At 42.8% G+C, this 18,992-nt stretch overlaps 1 protein-coding gene across 2 annotated transcripts in view; it reads left to right on the top strand.

Moving 5' to 3' along the window:
* The window catches only part of ambra1a (autophagy/beclin-1 regulator 1a), a 103,275-nt gene extending 95,439 nt beyond the window's left edge, over positions 1-7,836 (top strand). For both annotated transcript variants that reach the window (XM_071402091.1, XM_071402090.1), the window contains exon 19: positions 1,003-7,836. In XM_071402091.1, the coding sequence (XP_071258192.1) occupies positions 1,003-1,637 (635 nt within the window). In that variant the 3' untranslated portion in view covers positions 1,638-7,836. The remainder of the gene's footprint in view (positions 1-1,002) is intronic.
* The last annotated feature ends 11,156 nt before the right edge of the window (positions 7,837-18,992 follow it).

Raw genomic sequence — 18,992 nt, 5'->3', positions numbered from 1 at the left:
GAGTCCCAGGAGAGTTCATGACTGACAGATAACACACAGTACTCTGATCTGTCAGTCTGGCTTCTCCATGCATCGCTAGAGGCCGCCTACTGACTCTCATTTTCATTCTCCGCATCACATTAAGTGCGATTGCAAAACATTTAGGCCGCTGACGTTCCCTCAGTGATCTTCATATACATTTTATTTTGCCTGTAGACTAATATAAAAAATGTATTTACGGGTATAAACAGCCAATCATGTTGTGGCAATGACAAATAACCATGTGTACTTGACAGGTAGATGTTGCACCATGTTCATACTTCACTGATGTCACAGTACACAGCTGTCTAGTTTCAAAGATTTATTTGGCTGCACTTCCTCCGAGATGTTGCTTAATATGTTTTTTTAGGCTCGTAAAATAATATTTGATTTCCTATCAATAGGTGATTGGGATAAGTTGAACTCTATACCAACAGCAGCTGCCTGAGTAATATGATTACAGTATGCGTTATTATAGTAGGGGCTGGATGCTAGAGCAGACTGGTCATGCTGTTTTAGGAGTGGCTTAATCCAGTCTAGTTGGACACTAAGACATTTAGCCAGCCTTGTAAGTAACTATATTCTTCCCCTGTCAGGTAATGTTGGCTTCATTAGGGCTAGCGCTACGGCTAACGCAGATATCACCGTGCCATGCCAAATCGCAGAGAAGAGGCCCACTTCGATCACGTCATGCTTGCCACTTCCACCTTCCCTCAAATAGTTTATACTGTCTGGTTACATTTATGGAGGGAGTTTCTCAACCGCCATGCAGAGGACATGCATCTGTGTAGAAGTAGAAATTGTTTTCGTTTTTCATGTGTGTATTGTAATTAGGCGCAAACAACATGTTGAGCAAGTAGAACATTGCGAAGTAAATCCAACATTGAGGAAATGAATGGAACCAAGTGACCAACTACAACCTATTGAAACTGTTTCTACTGTATGTTTTACAAAGCTCTCCGTGTCTTTTCCTCCTCTCCCCAGGGGAATCTCAAGATCAGGGCAGTGGGGAGGACGCCGTGTCTCGGCTCCGCAGGCTGATTGCCGAGGGTGGTATGACGGCCGTGGTCCAGAGGGAGCAGAGCACCACCATGGCCTCCATGGGTAGCTTCGGTAACAACATCATCGTTAGCCACCGCATCCACCGCGGCTCCCAGACTGGGACAGAGGCTCAGGATGGGGGCAGAGACACTCAGGGCAGGGGTCAGGGTCTTGGTGGAGGTGGTTGGACGTCCGTCTCTCCGTCCCACCGCGGCACTCTGTCGTTCACAGAGCCCACCTCCCGTATTCTGACCCACCACAGCATGCAGCTGGGCGAGAGCTCAGGCTTCCTGTTAGAGCCCTCTGGGGCTCACAGCCGAACAGTAGCACCTCTCCCCTCCCAGTACATCACAGTCTCTTCTCATCTCAGCCCTCAGGGGCCCATTGGGGTGGAGGAGGGGGCCGATGGGGCCCCTATGGACACAGACGATGCGTTTGAGGGTGTGGGACTTGTCGATGATCTAGATCTACACTTGCCCTCTGCTTCCTCCTCCTCTTCTTCAACCCTGTCCCCTGTTGTCTCCCCTCTTGACAACAACTTCAGCGCCAGTTACCATGGAGACCCCTACAGTCGATAGATGGTAATGTGCTTTCCATACCCATCTGATCTCTACCTAGAAGACTCTCCTCCGTCTAGCCTTATTACATTGACTACTGGTTTTTCTGGAGGCTTTCGAATCCCGACAATGAAATTAGGCACTTAAAACTTCATCCCACTCCTCCATTGCCTGTTCAGTTTTCTATCCAATAGTAGGCTGGATGAGATCTTCAACCTAGGATTAGGCTCGGTCTTTTTCTTGGATGTGGTGTTCCTTTGCGTGCCCTGACCACTTTCAGACTTTTGTCATTGCCTAATTGAGAGCAAGAATCCAAAGCTACAGTTTGACCATTCCATTGGAAAGAGGTGGACCTGAATGACTCTTTTACAATCAGGGGTTCAGATCGGTGGTTTTCGAATGCCACCTGGGACCAAATTCCATGATCAAATTGCAACGTTCTTCAAAACGTGTTAAGACTCTGCCCCTTGCTCACGATTAGCAAGATGCTGGTATAGTAGAAGCACATTTTATTAACCAATCACATTGGTACAATTTGATTGTGAAACTGGATGATTCTGTCTATAAGTTATATTTATTGTGTGTGAGAGAGATGTTCTATGTCACCCTTGGTCGTTACAAAACGTTTCATTCTAGTCGTCATGGTGGATTAGTGGTTTGCAACGATGTAGTTGACCCAAGATAACTATGAATCTCTTGTACTACATAGGAGAGCAGAATTACATTACAGAGTTGAATTTAGGGAGACCAATTCCACAATATGCTACTCCAAATATGAGCGATATTATCGCGGTGCGCTGTTAATGACAAAATAATTCCAGACTTATTTTTTTGCTTATTTATGATATCATAATCACCTTCTCATTTAGACTTCTTTTGAACACATTGATACTGCCTAACTGATAAACTGGTGGTAACCCTGGGGGGTACGCACAATGCCGTCGGGGGAACGCCTAATAATTTCTTTATTTCAACATTTTCTCACATTTTCAAACAGTACATTTATATTTTCCAACAGAGCTATACATTTGGGTGAGTTTTTTTCCTCACTTGAGTAGCCTCGTTTCACTGAGTAGCCTCGTTTCACGTATTCACAAAAATACAATTAAACCATCTAGTGTACAGCGAAATAACAACACAATGTCAAATACAGGTAGCCTAGTCAAATTATTAACATCCAATCACGTTAACCATTAATCTCTCGCGGGAAACCTTCACTCTTGCGCAGACATTTAGAAACGAAACATGACCATTTGAAGAATAAGCCACGGGAGTTTTTTGAGCGAGAATAAAGACGACGTTCAAGTAGTAAGACATGTATAAAAGCAACAGGTACATTAATAAGAAGGGTCTAGAAGCGTCTTATATTGTGAGCTACCGAGTGGCTAGGACAGGCAAGCCCCATACTATTGTGGAGGACTTAATTCTTCCTGCTGCCGTGGATATGGCTGGTACAATGCTGGGGGAAAAGGCTAAAAAAAACTCTACAGACAATGACTTCATCAAACAACACTGTTTCACAACGCATCAGTGACATGGCATTGTTTTGAAGCAATTACTGCTTCGCATACAAGCCAGTGAATTATATGCCTTACAGCTGGATGAGTCAACAGACGTGGCGGGCCTGGCACAGCTCCTGGTATATGTCCGTTACGTTTATGGGGGGTCAATTAAGGAAGACATCCTCTTCTGCAAACCACTGGAAACCAGGACAACATGAGAGGATATGTTTTTAAAGTACTGGACAGCTTTGTGACATCAAATGGACTTTGGTGGTCAAGATGTGTTGGTATCTGTACTGATGTAGCAAAAGCCATGACAGGTAGACATAGTGGAATGGTAACGCGTGTGCAAGCAGTTGCTCCCGACGCCACTTGGGTACACTGCAGCATCCATCGGTAGGCTCTTGCTGCCAAGGGAATGCCTGACTGTTTGAAAGACGTTTTGGACACTAGTGAAAATGGTTAACTTTGTTAAAGCAAGACCCCTGAACTCTCGTGTATTTTCTGCATTATGCAATGATATGGGCAGCGACCATGTCACGCTTTACAACATACAGAAGTGCGCTGGTTATCAAGGGGCAAAGTATTGACAAGTTTTTTTGAATTCAGAGACGAGCTTACATTTTTCTTTACTGACCATAATTTCCACTTGTCTGAACGTTTGCATGATGACGAGATTCTCACACGACTGGCCTATCTGGGTGATGTTTTTTCTCAAAAGGAATGATCTGAATCTAGGATTACAGGGACTCTCCGCAACTATATTCAATGTGCAGGACAAAATGGAGGCTATGATTAAGAAGTTTGAGCTCTTTTCTGTCTGCATTAACAAGGACAATACACAAGTCTTTCCATCACTGTATGATTTTTTGTGCAAATGAACTCAAGCTTACGGACAATGTCAAATGTGATATAGCGAAGCACCTGAGTGAGCTGGGTGCGCAATTACGCAGGTACTTTCCCGGAACGGACGACACAAACAACTGGATTCGTTATCCCTTTCATGCCCTGCCTCCAGTCCACTTACCGATATCTGAACAAGAGAGCCTCATCGAAATTGCAACAAGTGCTTCTGTGAAAATGTTATTTAATCAGAAGTCACTGCCAGATTTCTGGATAGAGCTGTACTCAAGAGTTTCTTGCCTTTGCAAATTGCGCTGTTAAGACACTGGTGCCCTTTGCAACCACGTACCTATGTGAGAATGGATTCTCGGCCCTCACTAGCATGAATACTAAATACAGGCACAAACTGTGTGTGGAAAATTATTTAAGATTGAGACTCTCCAATACAATCCAGCATTGCAGAGTTATGTGCAGCCTTTCAAGCACACCCTTCTCATTAACCTGTGGTGAGTTCTTAACAATTTTTGATGAACAAATAAGGTTTTATATGTAAGATGGCTAAATAAAGAGCAAAATTATTGATTATTATTATTTGCCCTGGTTCTATAAGAGCTCTTTGTCACTTCCCACGAGCCGTGTTGTGACACAAACTCACACTCATTCTTATGTTTAATAAATGTATTGTATAGTGTGTGTGTGTGGCAGGCTTACAATGATGGCAAAACACAACATTTGAGAATGCGCTGACCCTGGTGCTAGAGGGGGTACGCAGCTGGAGGTTGAATGTTTGAAGGGGTACGGGACTATAAAAAGTTTGGGAACCACTGGTCTAGTGCGTCACAATATCTCAACCATATCGTTGACGGAAAATATTGCCGATATTCGAGATTTGTCGTATATTAAGCCAAACCGAGTAGCATTACAAGATGTTGCTACCAGAGAGTTGCCAGATAATTCCATTACCCTTTCCTCCCCAGTGTAATGTTTGTATCAGGTGTACAGTATGCAGTTGGATGTGTGTGCAACAATGGTTCATCTGTTCCATAAAAGAAAACTAACATTCATCATGATTACTTATGTATTTAAAAGGTTGATTAAATAATAACAGGGTACAGTACACATGTGCTACCGGCATTTACATCATGAGCCCTAGATCCGCAGCCTCATAACTTCCCGACCTTGTCTTGAAAACACCCAAATGCTGTGCCAAGTATTTGAAGTGAAGCATTTTGAAACTCTTCTACGCTGTCAAACTGTCATCCCATGACTTTTTTATACAGTAGGATTCCTTCTCTAGATCCACTGTGGTATGTTGAGCCCAGTCATCTAAGGCTAACTGGAATTTGAAAAAAGGAGATACTATATAATGTGTTGTACATCCAGAAGGCTCTCTTTAAAATGGCCAGTTTCCCTCCCACTAGCCGCCCCGGTGCCTTGAGGGTTGTGTTGTTGTGACAGAGAGGCAGTTGGAGACGCACAGGGGTGATGATTCGCATAGCATTCCGAGTCACCACAGGGGCAAAGCTCTCTAGGTTGAATGGACTTTGTCCTTCAAACAGCTTTGTCAGGTCTTAGTCCTTTTTCAAATTGGTTTGCCAATCAGCAGTAATCTGCATCAAAAAACAATGTACGTTTTATTTGTTGTTTTCCTAACAAGGTGGTGGGTTTTGACAGTGAAATAAACTGTTGAATTAATGAATTTGGAACAGCTTACTGCAGCTCCATGGTGAGTGGGTTACTTTTTTGATCTTTCAGTGTGAAAAGGTATTGCGTTACGAAGAGGTTTTTGTTTCTCAGCCGCTGTTGGTCCAGCCAACTGGCAGTGCTTATCGCTCTCTCAAAAGTATATTGTGATTGTATCTGTTGAGTTTATTTCTGTTTTAAAGATAACGGTTCTAGAAGAAGATATGTCAACTTAAGCAATAACGTAAGGTTGATCCTATTTTTTTCATATGAACTCACCAGTTGCAATAGTCATGTGATCCTTGCTGCAGCAACTGTCCGTCACTGTTGTTCAGATTACTTCTAGGAGATCAATGCACCATTTGTCGGTTCATATGCTGATCTTACTTCAAAAATCTTCAGAATTTTTCATTGTCATAGAGATAAATACATTTTGTTGTTCATTGTTTATCCTATTGTGAAATTGTTTAATCTTCCCAGTGTTTTCCTATACTGTATGACTGACCATTCACTTGTACAATGCCGATCTTCATTTTAATTTGTCCTCAATTAAGGGGTCCCATTATGGCTTGTAATGACTCCTGTAAGGTTATGGTAAATACTAGATTACCCCTCATAGCGTCAGAGTCTGAGTGAAATTAGATTTGGACAAATATATGCTTGTTGTTTGAGCATTCATGAGGTTTAATGTTAGCGTATGCCATGAGACACAATACCCTTCTGAATTTCTACAAAAATAATCAGTTTACGACAACTTCCGTCGACCCTTGGAAAGAGCAGAAGACCGGAGGCTTATTTACAGTGCTTGGGTTGGGATATCGGCGTGATCTGGGTAGGAGTAGAAGGGGTGGAATAGGATACAGTGTTTGCCACAGACAAACCAAGAGACCCATCAGGCATCAGAATGGTTCAGGCTAACCCAGATCTGTCAGACTCTCTGCTCCTGAAAAGATCCCCCTCCCCTTTGGAAACTGGAGCAGACAGCTGACACACTTTTCTTTTGTTTCCCCCCCTATTATTTCTTTTTGAGCACACTCATTTCATGTTATTGTTGTTTTTGGTTTTTGAACTTGTGGAATTGACTGTTTTCTGTTGTATTTGAAGAGGATATGAATGACTGCATTTATAGTGTCCTGTTGGTCAGGAGGATAATGGAAAGGATGGGTTTTAAACGGAAGGCAGGAGCTTAGAGGCTTCGTGGTGACTGTTGGGTGAGATGGAGAGAAATGGAGCAGTAGAGCTGAACGCTGATCCCTGTGGGTTCCAGTCCTGCTGGGTTTTAAAGTGGGAGAAAAACAGCGAGCGAAACGGCAGCGTTGGATTTGGCCACCTTGATGCTCATACAGCATTGTGTTAGTAGATGAGCTCATCTGTTTCAGCTTTCACCTTCTATCTGTGCTCGTTATTACTCAGTTCACCAACATACAACAATCAGCAGCTTGTGTGTCGATTCAATCAAGACCATAGTTAAATAGTGTAACTACAGTATATACAGTAGAAATATCCACATACAGTTCTCCAGTTTTTCTGCCGATCACTTTCCACAGCCAAGGACGTTTTGAGACTTCCAGGGTTTTTATTTTCTGTGCAATTTAAGGGCAATATGTATTCACATTACATACTCAACATATTTAGTTATACTGCTTTACACTGACCACACAACAATAATCAAACTTCACAACTGTTCACAGATCATCACAAAATCATTGTAAAGACATTACACTCCAATATTTTCGTACAGGTGATATTCACATGTTTGTGCTTCAGAATAAAAATGTATGTGACCTTCTGGATATGATTGAATTTTGGATCAAATCTGTTTATTTTTTTTATACATTTGTAAGTCAGAAATGTGTTTATAAAATGAGTTTCCTAAACAATGACTTTATGGAAAATCCTAAAGGTCACGAGTGTATTTGTTCTGTTGTCACTGACTCACCATAGTGTCTTTTTCTCACATTTATCAGTATGTGATCTGCTGAGTGTACGTGAACTTAACAAGGAAGTGTCTTCAGTGGACCTGTTTTTTTTTTGTAGGAGATTGTGATTTGAAGGGTTTTCAATCTACTTTAAAGGGTCAAATGCAGTATATTACAGTAGTCGATGTGCAACTAAGTGCTGCGGGAACACCAAAGATCCTAGAAAATATATGTTGATCATAAACAAATAAAAATGTAAAACCTAAAACAATACATTTTTCTTTTTTTATTCTCAAGGGTGAAAGACGATATACATTTTTCTTCCATCCACTGTGCTGGTAAGAAGTGGTTATTTTACATGGTGAGCTGTTATGACTCGTTTGAAACCTTGTCAGTCTCTTGCTATTTTACAGTATGAGAATTAAGAGAATTTGTCTTATAAATAATGCATTAATTGATTGCATAACAGCAACATATCCTGCCAGTTGTTTATAATCCTGGAACATTTTGTATTCAGTAATTTGAACAATACAATGTCATTGGGGGCAGTCATGTTCACAGTACAGAATACTGTGCACAGGATCTTCAAGACTGACCTCCTGCTCTTGAGAGCTTGGACCTAGTGGTAACATTGGATGGAAATAATGATTTTTCTACGGATATTTTTGCTTCCTTTTATTTTTATCACATCTTTGTGGGTTTATTCATGGCAAATGGTTCTGGTAAACAACCCACATCCCCTCCTACAGAAATACTCACTTTTGGCCAGCAAAGCCAGGCCTTGAGCAAAAATAACGAGAGCAATCAAAATGAACAAATATTAGGATTGTTTTCCGCTTGGGGGTTTTCATGTCTTCCAGAATCATTTGCTTCTTGAGAATTACATTTTTTTTTCATGAAACTGCATCCTTATTTGTTTAAAAAAAGGAACCATTTCTAATCTGCTGAATTATTCATATTTTCTTGATAACTACTCAGGAGATATATAATCAACCGAATCATTGGATTCCTCGCTGTTGCTGCTCTGCTGTATCAGATCTGACCAAAAGATCCCACAATGATCTGACACATGGACGCCCTGGGGGTTTAAAGAGGTTGAGCTTTATCTAGTGTTGGTCCACCTGAACAACTGAGGGTGTATGTGTTTATACTAGAGATGAAGATTCAGACCGGTGCAAAGAGGTAGAGGGAAAACAAACAAACAAAGCCGTGCCTCTATATTAACGGAGATAATTACATAACGGTGTAAATGGATAGAAATTAGAACTGGGAAATTGATGAAAGCATTGCACTTAACTTCATAAATTACCCTGGAGAGTGCTGCTGGGAGTGACTGAGGACCTGGCACAGCTGAGCAAGTGGTTGGCTACAGGGCCAGTCTGATTGCCCATACAATCCCTCCCTTTGCCCCTGTCAATGTTGCTGAGGTGGAGTAGGCACAGAACAGAGAACTTAAATAACTACAGTATGCTCCTCTGTGAATGGATACTCCCTCTTAAGCACCTACACAGACTAGCCTCTGACCCAGCACAATCATCAGAATATTCAGTCCGATAGGTGGCGGAACTAATTGGATGCTAGAGCTTAAGTTACAGCACTCTTGTTGCAGTAGCCATCTTCCAGCCCCAAAATGTTCTCCCAGGAGTCCAACTCTGAGTTGCGGTCCATCTGCAGTGGCTGCTCATGTTCTTGACGAGGAGAGGCTTCAGTGGGGGAGTCGATGTGTTTAATTGTATGTCAGGTGCTCTGGGGAAATACTGCCACAAAGTCAGATGTTTTTAGGAGAGAAAGAGAGAAAGGCCTCCCACTTTTATTTCCTCTCTTTTGTTTGCCTCCTTTCCCTGTTGCTCTCTCCAGCCAAGTTTTTCTTCTCCCTCCCTCGCCCTCTTCCTTCCCACCTCCCCCCACTCTGTTCTACAGATGCTCTCTTTCCTCCCTCTCATCACCCCACCCATGGTCTCTCCATCCCATTATTTCTGCATGCCCCTCCGCCCCCCTGCCGTGTCTCCTGTGAATAAGAGTCTGGCACTTCAGTGTTAGAGGCCCTGTCACTTCAAAGCAATGCTTTTAATTAATCCAATTTGGTGAGAGGCAGTTCTAGGAGTGCACCTACCGTTCAGGAGAGAGGGTAGCAGGATGGATGACGGGTGTCCTCAGAGGTGGTATGGAAAAAGAAAGCCATTGCCCATACTCCAACACTCCATAAGTGGGGCCTGGGGATGTTCGGGTGAACTCTTCACTTTGCGTGTCTGTAAAAACACCAGGAACTTGCACTACTTTAGTAATCGATATGTGTGTGTCTTATCTTTAAAGAGTTCATGATTATAATCATGCATCACCACATGCTCAAGTAACGCATGCAACCTGCAAATAAGGATTTAGGCCAATATACAAATTACATAGGAAGACTATGGAGACCACAGAGTGCTTGACTGTCTTTTAGCCTCGGATCCCCTAATAATTAATTAACTGTTGCAACAAAAAAAAAGAAGCTTGATGCAAAAAATATCAGCACCGTCCCAGCTCCTAAATACTCCCCTTGTGGTTAAATTGGGGCACATTTTTTTTTAATCAGAGTAAACATGAACACAGAAAACCGCTTTAGGACTTTTAAATGGGTGTGGAGTTTGTCCTAGAAACAAACACACACACACACACACACACACCAGCTGGCTTTGGTGCAGCTATGTTGTTGCTGGAAGAAGAAGAAATGCTGTAAAAAGCTGCACCGCTAAATGTCTACTACTACTACAGTCGTGGCCAAAAGTTTTGAGAATGACACAAATATTAACTTTCACAAAGTCTGCTGCCTCAGTTTGTATGATGGCAATTTGCATATACTCCAGAATGTTATGAAGAGTGGTCAGATGAATTGCAATTAATTGCAAAGTCCCTCTTTGCCATGCAAATTAACTGAACCCCCCCCCCCCCCCCCCTAAAAAAATCCACTGCATTTCAGCCCTGCCACAAAAGGACCAGCTGACATCATGTCAGTGATTCTCTCGTTAACACAGGTGTGAGTGTTGACGAGGACAAGGCTGGAGATCACTCTGTCACGCTGATGTAATTGTCAATAAAAGCCTTTTACACTTATGAAATGCTTGTAATTATACTTCAGTATTCCATAGTAACATCTGACAAAAATATCTAAAGACACTGAAGCAGCAAACTTTGTGGAAATTAATATTTGTGTCATTCTCAAAACTTTTGGTCACGACTGTACATGGAAAGTTGAGCAGCAAGACTAGTCAGGGATTGTTCCTGATTCATTTTCATTGTCCTCACACAACGAGGAGCAGTAACATATGATACTGCAAAACCCTCTCATAATGATCTGCTGAATCATTATCTTCCCAATACATGAACTATCACAGAACACTGAGGTTTTGGTGAGATTAATTGTTAATGGTCTGTTGAGAATAGAGGTCCATTATCTTATTCTCTCTCTCCTATGCATTCAAGTTTATCTGCTCTGCTAAATTAGTCAATATTCCCTCTAGCTTCACATTGTGATTTTGATGTAATACGTGTGTTTTATTGTTGTGTGAATTACTGTACGTAATAAAAGGGCACAAATCATAATCACTGTAATACATTTGTGCTGAAGAAAATAAGGTTATTGTGCAACAATAACGGGTAGAGCATGCTATGTACCAGTGGAGGCTGGTACATAGACTTGAAAAATTGAAGATGGGCGACCCACGGTATAGGAGCGGATCGCACGGAGATGACAAAGTGTGTTCCAAAAATCGTCAGACTATTTTAACCTAAAGCATTTAATAAAGACATTTAGAGTACAATATTAAGGGGAATGAGAAGGCTACTTACACAGTTGGAAAGGGACCACAGCAGTGCTTGAATGAGGGTATGAGACATGAGTTGAGGTGTTCAGAGGCTTGACCAGTGCAGGATAGGATTTGACTGGGAAGACAAAAAAACAATACAACACACTGCATAGTTAGCCAAAAGAGATAAGAATGAGTTAGTCCAAGCAAGGAGTGAAATGATTGTGTAATAATGTGATTGTGTTTGTGAATGTGATTGACTACAGTTGAAGTCGTAAGTTTACATACAGCTTATCCAAATACATTTAAACTCAGTTTTTCACCATTCCTGACATTTAATCCAAGTAAAAATTCCATGTCTTAAGTCAGTTAGGATCACCGCTTTATTTTAAGAAAGTGAAATGTCAGAATAATAGTAGAGAGAATGATTTATTTCAGCTTTTATTTCTTTCATCACATTCCCAGTGGGTCAGAAGTTTACATACACTCAATTAGTATTTGGTAGCATTGCCTTTAAATTGTTTAACTTGGGTCCCACGTTTCGGGTATCCTTCCACAAGCTTCCCACAATAAGTTGGGTGAATTTTGGCCCATTCCTCCTGACAGAGCTGGTGTAACTGAGTCAAGTTTGTAGGCCTCCTTGCTCGCACACGCTTTTTCAGTTCTGACCACAAATGTTCTATAGGATTGAGGTCAGGGCTTTGTGATGGCTACTCCAATACCTTGACTTTGTTGTCCTTAAGCCATTTTGCCACAACTTTGGAAGCATGCTTGGGGTCATTGTCCATTTGGAAGACCCATTTGTGACCAAGCTTTAACTTCCTGACTGATGTCTTGAGATGTTGCTTCAAAATATACACATAATTTTCCTGCCTCATGATGCCATCTATTTTGTGAAGTGCACCAGTCTCTCCTACAGCAAAGCACCCCCAAAACATGATGCTGCCACCCCCGTGCTTCACGGTTGGGATGGTGTTCTTCGGCTTGCAAGCATCCCCCTTTTTCCTCCAAACATAACGATGGTCATTATGGCCAAACAGTTCTATTTTTGTTTCAACTGACCAGAGGACATTTCTCCAAAAAGTACGATCTTTGTCCCCATGTGCAGTTGCAAACTGTAGTCTGGCTTTTTTATGGAGGTTTTGGAGCAGTGGCTTCTTCCTTGCTGAGCGGCCTTTCAGGTTATGTCGATATGGGACTCGTTTTACTGTGGATATAGATACTTTTGTACCTGTTTCCTCCAGCATCTTCACAAGGTCCTTTGCTGTTGTTCTGAGATTGATTTGCACTTTTCACACCAAAATACGTTCATCGCTAGGAGACAGAACGCATCTCCTTCCTGAGCGGTATGACGGCTGCGTGGTCCCATGGTGTTTATACTTGCGTACTATTGTTTGTACAGAGGAACGTGGTACCCTCAGGCGTTTGGAAATTGCTCCCAAGGATGAACCAGACTTGGTCTACAATTATTTTTCTGACGTCTTGGCTGATTTCTTTTGATTTTCCCATGATGTCAAGCAAGGAGGCACTGAGTTTAAAGGTAGGCCTTGAAATTCACCCACAGGTACACCTCCAATTGACTCAAATGATGTCAATTAGCCTATCAGAAGCTTCTAAAGCCATGGCATAATTTTCTGGAACGTTCCAAGCTGTTTAAAGGCACAGTCAACCTAGTGTATGTAAACTTTTGACCCACTGGAATTGTGATACAGTGAATTAGAAGTGAAATAATCTGTAAACAATTGTTGGAGAAATTACTTGTGTCATGCACAAAGTAGATGTCCTAACCGACTTGCCAAAACTATAGTTTGTTAACGAGAAATTTGTGGAGTGGTTGAAAAAACGAGTTTGAATGACTCCAACCTAAGTGTATGTAAACTTCTGACTTCAACTGTACATATAGTAATGATAGATTATTTATAGGGGTACTCACAGTGCGTAGAGGGAAAACATTCAATGTGCCAGTGGATGAGTAGGCACATGAGATGTGGCTTCAGTTCATGTCATGAGAAAGTGGTAGTGGAGTGTAGTAGTCATCACCTCTTAATCAGGGAACAGGAGGGGACTTAGCTGTAAATACAAGTAGCAGATACATTCCATTACAGCTGCGTCATCATAGGTTTGGAAGAGTTTCTCTACGAAGTTAAACTCAGACATCTCAAAAATCATATAGTCAAACACAGACTGCGCAGCTCGCCCACTTGACTCATCAAAGTATCCCAAGAAACGTTCCTAAATAAAGCCCTGATCATCCACATACCTGACGATAACTCACAACTGCAAGCAGACTGGTGCCATCATAGGTCCCAGAGCAGTGGGGCAATTTTTACGCCCTGGGGCCTAGAGTTTTTTCTTATATGTTAACCTAACTAGGAAAACTGTGGACCCTATAAGGTATGACGGTGATTAATCAGTTGTAAAAAGGTTTCATATGGGCTATGATGGGACCAGTTTTTCCTAATCAGGTCACATGGTTTCCTGGCCCTGGGGGGATGAAAACCCTGTCAAACTGCAGCTACCTTATATTTGTTCATATAAATGATATCTAGACTAGATTAGGAGGGGGATTTCCTCTACCCAGACACATAGACAACAACTGATAGACAGTAGAACTCAAAGGGCTGAGCTTGCTTTATGCATGTTTGCATCATGCAGGCATATGCAACTGTAGACCTTTTTAAAATGTACTCACATCTCTCATCACTATTATGTTTATTGATTAATTCCAGTTAATCATTTTGGATTAAAAACGTATAGGCAGCATAGCCAGACCATTTTTTTATATAAACATTCACATTCTCTCCTGACACACAAATGGACTATAAATACATAACGTTACCAATTAGTTTTACCCTGACCAGATGGACAGGGCGCATAGGTTGTATGCAGCTGCTCTTATTAGTAGTTCACAGTTGATCAGACTGAAAAATAGTCTCTTTTTTATCCCATACACTGCATACAGAAATGTCAGATTTCTAATGTTTAGGTGTGGCCTAGGCTGCTGCAACATTTATGTCATGAGTTTTTGCTTGTGTCTGTCCGGAGTGATTGTGTTAGCATCTTTGCGAAATAAATACCGGAGGAAAGTGGAAAGCATACTTGAGCTCACGTGAACCTCTCTCTTTCATCTAACTTTTAATGGATGATGCGATGGAAGCGATTACATCATTCAAAATTGTTTTCGACATCCCAGAAAATACAGTCGAAAGTTCTATATGTTCAGCAAGAAAAGCATCGTAACGTGCAGTTACCTCTGCAAGCTCCTTATAGTTGCCCTTCTTGGCGGAACTTTCCCTCTCATCGTGTCCTCTAAATGCAAATCCTTGCATGCCCAAAAACGCAGTGGTGTTGATAAGCCGCTTGAGAACATCCCTGTTTCTTCTTACTTTATCGTTGTGTTGCGCAGTTTGAATATGCAGACCTTTGCCATAATCGATGCAGCTTTTTCCCAGAAGCTTGAATCTGATGTGGGCATTTATATGCTCCCTGCTTTTGTTTTGCCGTTTAGCGACTTCAACAAAAAGTCCACAACATTTTCGGCAACATTGGCCATTCTACGTACACCTGTCGCCGACAGAGATGGTTGCCTCGCTTAGCGTTCTTAGGAAACAATGCAGGATTTAGTTTTTTTAATGTATTATTTCTTACACTGTTACCCCAGGAAATCTTAAGTCTTCTTACATACAGCCAGGAAGAACTATTGGATATAAGAGCAATGTCAACTTACCAACATTACGACCAGGAATACGACTTTCTTGAAGCGGGTCCTATGTTTGGACCACCACCCAGGACAATGGATTGGATCCCCTAGGCGACTCAAAACAATGGCACCGCAGACGGAGCGGTCTTCTGGTTGCCTTCCAGAGAGACATCTGAGATTGTAACATTCTCTGTTTCACGGAAGCATGGCTCACTCGGGATATGTTATCAGAGTCGGTACAGCCACCCGGTTTCTTCACGCATCACACCGACAGAAACAAATCTCTCTGGTAAGAAGAAGGGCGGGGTGTATGCCTTATGATTAACGAGTCGTGGTGTGATCATAACAACATACAGGTACTCAAGTCCTTTTGTTCACCTGACCTAGAATTCCTTGCAATCAAATGCCGACCGCATTATCTACCAAGAGAAATCTCTTCGATTATAATCACAGCCGTGTATATCCCCCCAAAGCAGACACTTCCATGGCCCTGAAAGAACTTCATTGGACTCTATGTAAACTGGAAACCACATGTCCTGAGGCTGCATTTATTGTAGCTGGGGATTTTAACAAGGCTAATCTGAAAACAAGGCTCCCTAAATTTTATCAGCATATCGAATGCCGGGCGTGCAAAATTCTGGATCATTGCTACTCTAACTTCCGCGACGAATACAAAGCCCTCCCTCGCCCTCCTTTCGGCAAATCTGACCACGACTCCATTTTGTTGCTCCCAGCCTATAGAAATTAACTAAAACAGGAAACGCCCGTGCTCAGGTCAGTTCAATGCTGGTCCAACCAATCTGATTCCACGCTTCAAGATTGCTTCGATCACGTGGACTGGGATATGTTCCCGGATAGCCTCAGACAACAACATTGATGTATACGCTGATTCGGTGGGCGAGTTTATTAGCAAGTGCATCGGTGATGTTGTACCCACGGTGACCATTAACACCTTCCCCAACCAGAAACCGTGGATTGATGGCAGCATTCGCGCATAACTGAAAGCGTGAACCACCGCTTTTAATCATGGCAAGGCGACCGGAAACATGACCGAATACAAACAGTGTAGCTATTCACTCCGCAAGGCAATCAAACAAGCTAAGCGTTAGTATAGAGACAAAGTAGTCGCAATTCAATGGCTCAGACATGAGACGTATGTGGCAGGGTCTATAGTCAATCACGGATTACAAAAAGAAAACCAGCCCCCTCGCGGACACCGATGTCTTGCTCCCAGACAAACTAAACACAGTCTGCTGTTCCCACATGCTTCAAGAGGGCCACCATTGTTCATGTTCCCAAGAAAGCTAAGGTAACTGAGCTAAACGATTATCGCCCCGTAGCACTTACTTTCGTCATCATGAAGTGCTTTGAGAGACTAGTCAAAGATCATATCACCTCCACCCTACCTGACACCCTAGACCCACAACAATTTGCTTACCGCCCCAATAGGTCCACAGACGACGCAATCGCAATCACACTGCACACTGCCCTAACTCATCTGGACAAGAGGAATACCTATGTAAGAATGCTGTTCATCGATTACAGCTCAGCATTTAACACCATAGTACCCTCCAAACTTGTCATTAAGCTCGAGACCCTGGGTCTCGACCCCGCCCTGTGCAACTGGGTCCTGGACTTTCTGACGGGCCGACCGCCAGCTGGTGAGGGCAGGAAACAACATCTCAATCCCGCTGGTCCTCAACACTGGGGCCCCACAAGGGTGCATTCTCAGCCCTCTCCTGTACTCCCTGTTCACCCATGACTGCGTGGCCATGCACGCCTCCAACTCAATAATCAAGTTTGCAGACAACACTACAGTGGTAGGCTTGATTACCAACAACGACGAAACGGCCTACAGGGAGGAGGTGAGGGCCCTCGGAGTGTGGTGTCAGGAAAACAACCTCACACTCAACGTCAACAAAACAGGAGATATGGAGATGACCGTGGACTTCAGGAAACAGCAGAGGGAGCACCCCCCTATCCACATCGACGGGACAGTAGTGGAGAAGGTGGAAAGTTTTAAGTTCCTCGGCGTACACATCACGGACAAACTGAAATAGTCCACCCACACAGACAGTGTGGTGAAGAAGGCGCAACAGCTCAACAGCACCTTCAGCCCCTTCTTCAACCTCAGGAGGCTGAAGAAATTTGGCTTGTCACCAAAAACACTCACACACTTTTGCAGATGCACAATCGAGAGCATCCTGTCGGGCTGTATCACCGCCTGGTACGGCAACTGCTCCGCCCACAACCGTAAGGCTCTCCAGAGGGTAGTGAGGTCTGCACAACGCATCACCTGGGGCAAACTACCTGCCCTCCAGGACACCTACACCACCCAATATCACAGGAAGGCCAAAAAGATCATCAAGGACAACAACCACCCAAGCCACTGCCTGTTCACCCCACTATCACCCAGAAGGCGAGGTCAGTACAGGTGCATCAAAGCGGGGACCGAGAGACTGAAAAACAGCTTCTATCTCAAGGTCATCAGACTGTTAAACAGCCATCACTAACATTGAGTGGCTGCTGCCAACATACTGACTCAAATCTCGAGCGACTTTAATAATAAAAATTTGGATGAAACAAATGTATCACTAGTCACTTTATATAATGTTTAGTTGTTGTGAAATTGTTAGATTACTTGTTAGATGTTACTTCACGGTCGGAACTAGAAGCACAAGCATTTCGCTACACTCGCATTAACATCTGCTAACCATGTGTATGTGTAACAGTTTAACTTTAGACCGTTCCCTCGCCCCGACCCGGGCGCGAACCAGGCGGTGATGCACACATCAACAACTGACACCCACGAAGCGTCGTTACCCATCGCTCCACAAAGCCCGCGGCCCTTGCAGAGCAAGGGGAACCACTACTTCTAGGTTTCAGAGCAAGTGACGTAACCGACTGAAAGGCTGCTAGCACGCACCACCGCTAACTAGCTAGCCATTTCACATCCGTTACACTCACCCCCCTTTCGACCTCCTCCTTTTCCCCAGCAACCAGTGATCCGGGTCAACAGTATCAATGTAACAGTATAACTTAATGGAGTCCCCTCGCACGAACCAGGGACCCTCTGCACACATCAACAACGGTCGCCCACGAAGCATCGTTACCCATCGCTCCACAAAGGCCGCGGCCCTTGCAGAGCAAGGGGAACCACTACTTCTAGGTTTCAGAGCAAGTGACGTAACCGACTGAAAGGCTGCTAGCGCGCACCACCGCTAACTAGCTAGCCATTTCACATCCGTTACATATGTGACCAATAACATTTGATTTGATTTGATTCTACCGTTCTGGCTGAGAACTGCATACTCGCGCTGGTATAGCTAGCTTGCTACTGAAGTTAGCAAGGCAAATTTAAGTAAATTGCACTAACTGGACACAAAAATAAAGTTCTAAAACCAATGAAACTATTTATAATATACATCCTCTGTCCCCTGTAATTTGAAAAAACGAATTTGAATTGAATAATATCCCCAACAAATGCTCAACTATCACACTTCACTCTTAATCTCTATCCAACAACGTCACCAAGGTTCTCAACACATAGAACCCCCATAATGCTCTGTGGCACAACATAATAAGTTCATTCTCTGATCCTAATTATATGATTGGATGGACAACATGTCAATTTATACTGCATTACCATGTATTTCTATGGAAGGGGGTGAAGCCTACGAGCCTCCTAGGTTTTGTATTGAAGTCAATGTAGCCAGAGGAGGACAGAAGCTAGCTGTTCTCCAGCTACACCATGGTGCTACCCCAGACAGTGCTGTTGAATTTACTTTAGACCTTCATTGCAAAACAGTGTATTTTAATAAATTATTTGGTGGCGTGAATATATTTATTATAGTTTTATCTGAAAAGGATGACTTTTTTAATGTTTCACTATTTTCTTTTTTAATTACATTTCACTGAGGAGATTGGTCCTCCCCTTCCTCCTC

This window comes from Salvelinus alpinus, chromosome 5, assembly GCF_045679555.1.
Source record: "Salvelinus alpinus chromosome 5, SLU_Salpinus.1, whole genome shotgun sequence".
In the NCBI taxonomy this organism is placed as follows: domain Eukaryota; kingdom Metazoa; phylum Chordata; class Actinopteri; order Salmoniformes; family Salmonidae; genus Salvelinus; species Salvelinus alpinus.
Note: the sequence above shows the minus strand (reverse complement) of the source record. Positions and strands in the feature narration are given on the sequence as shown.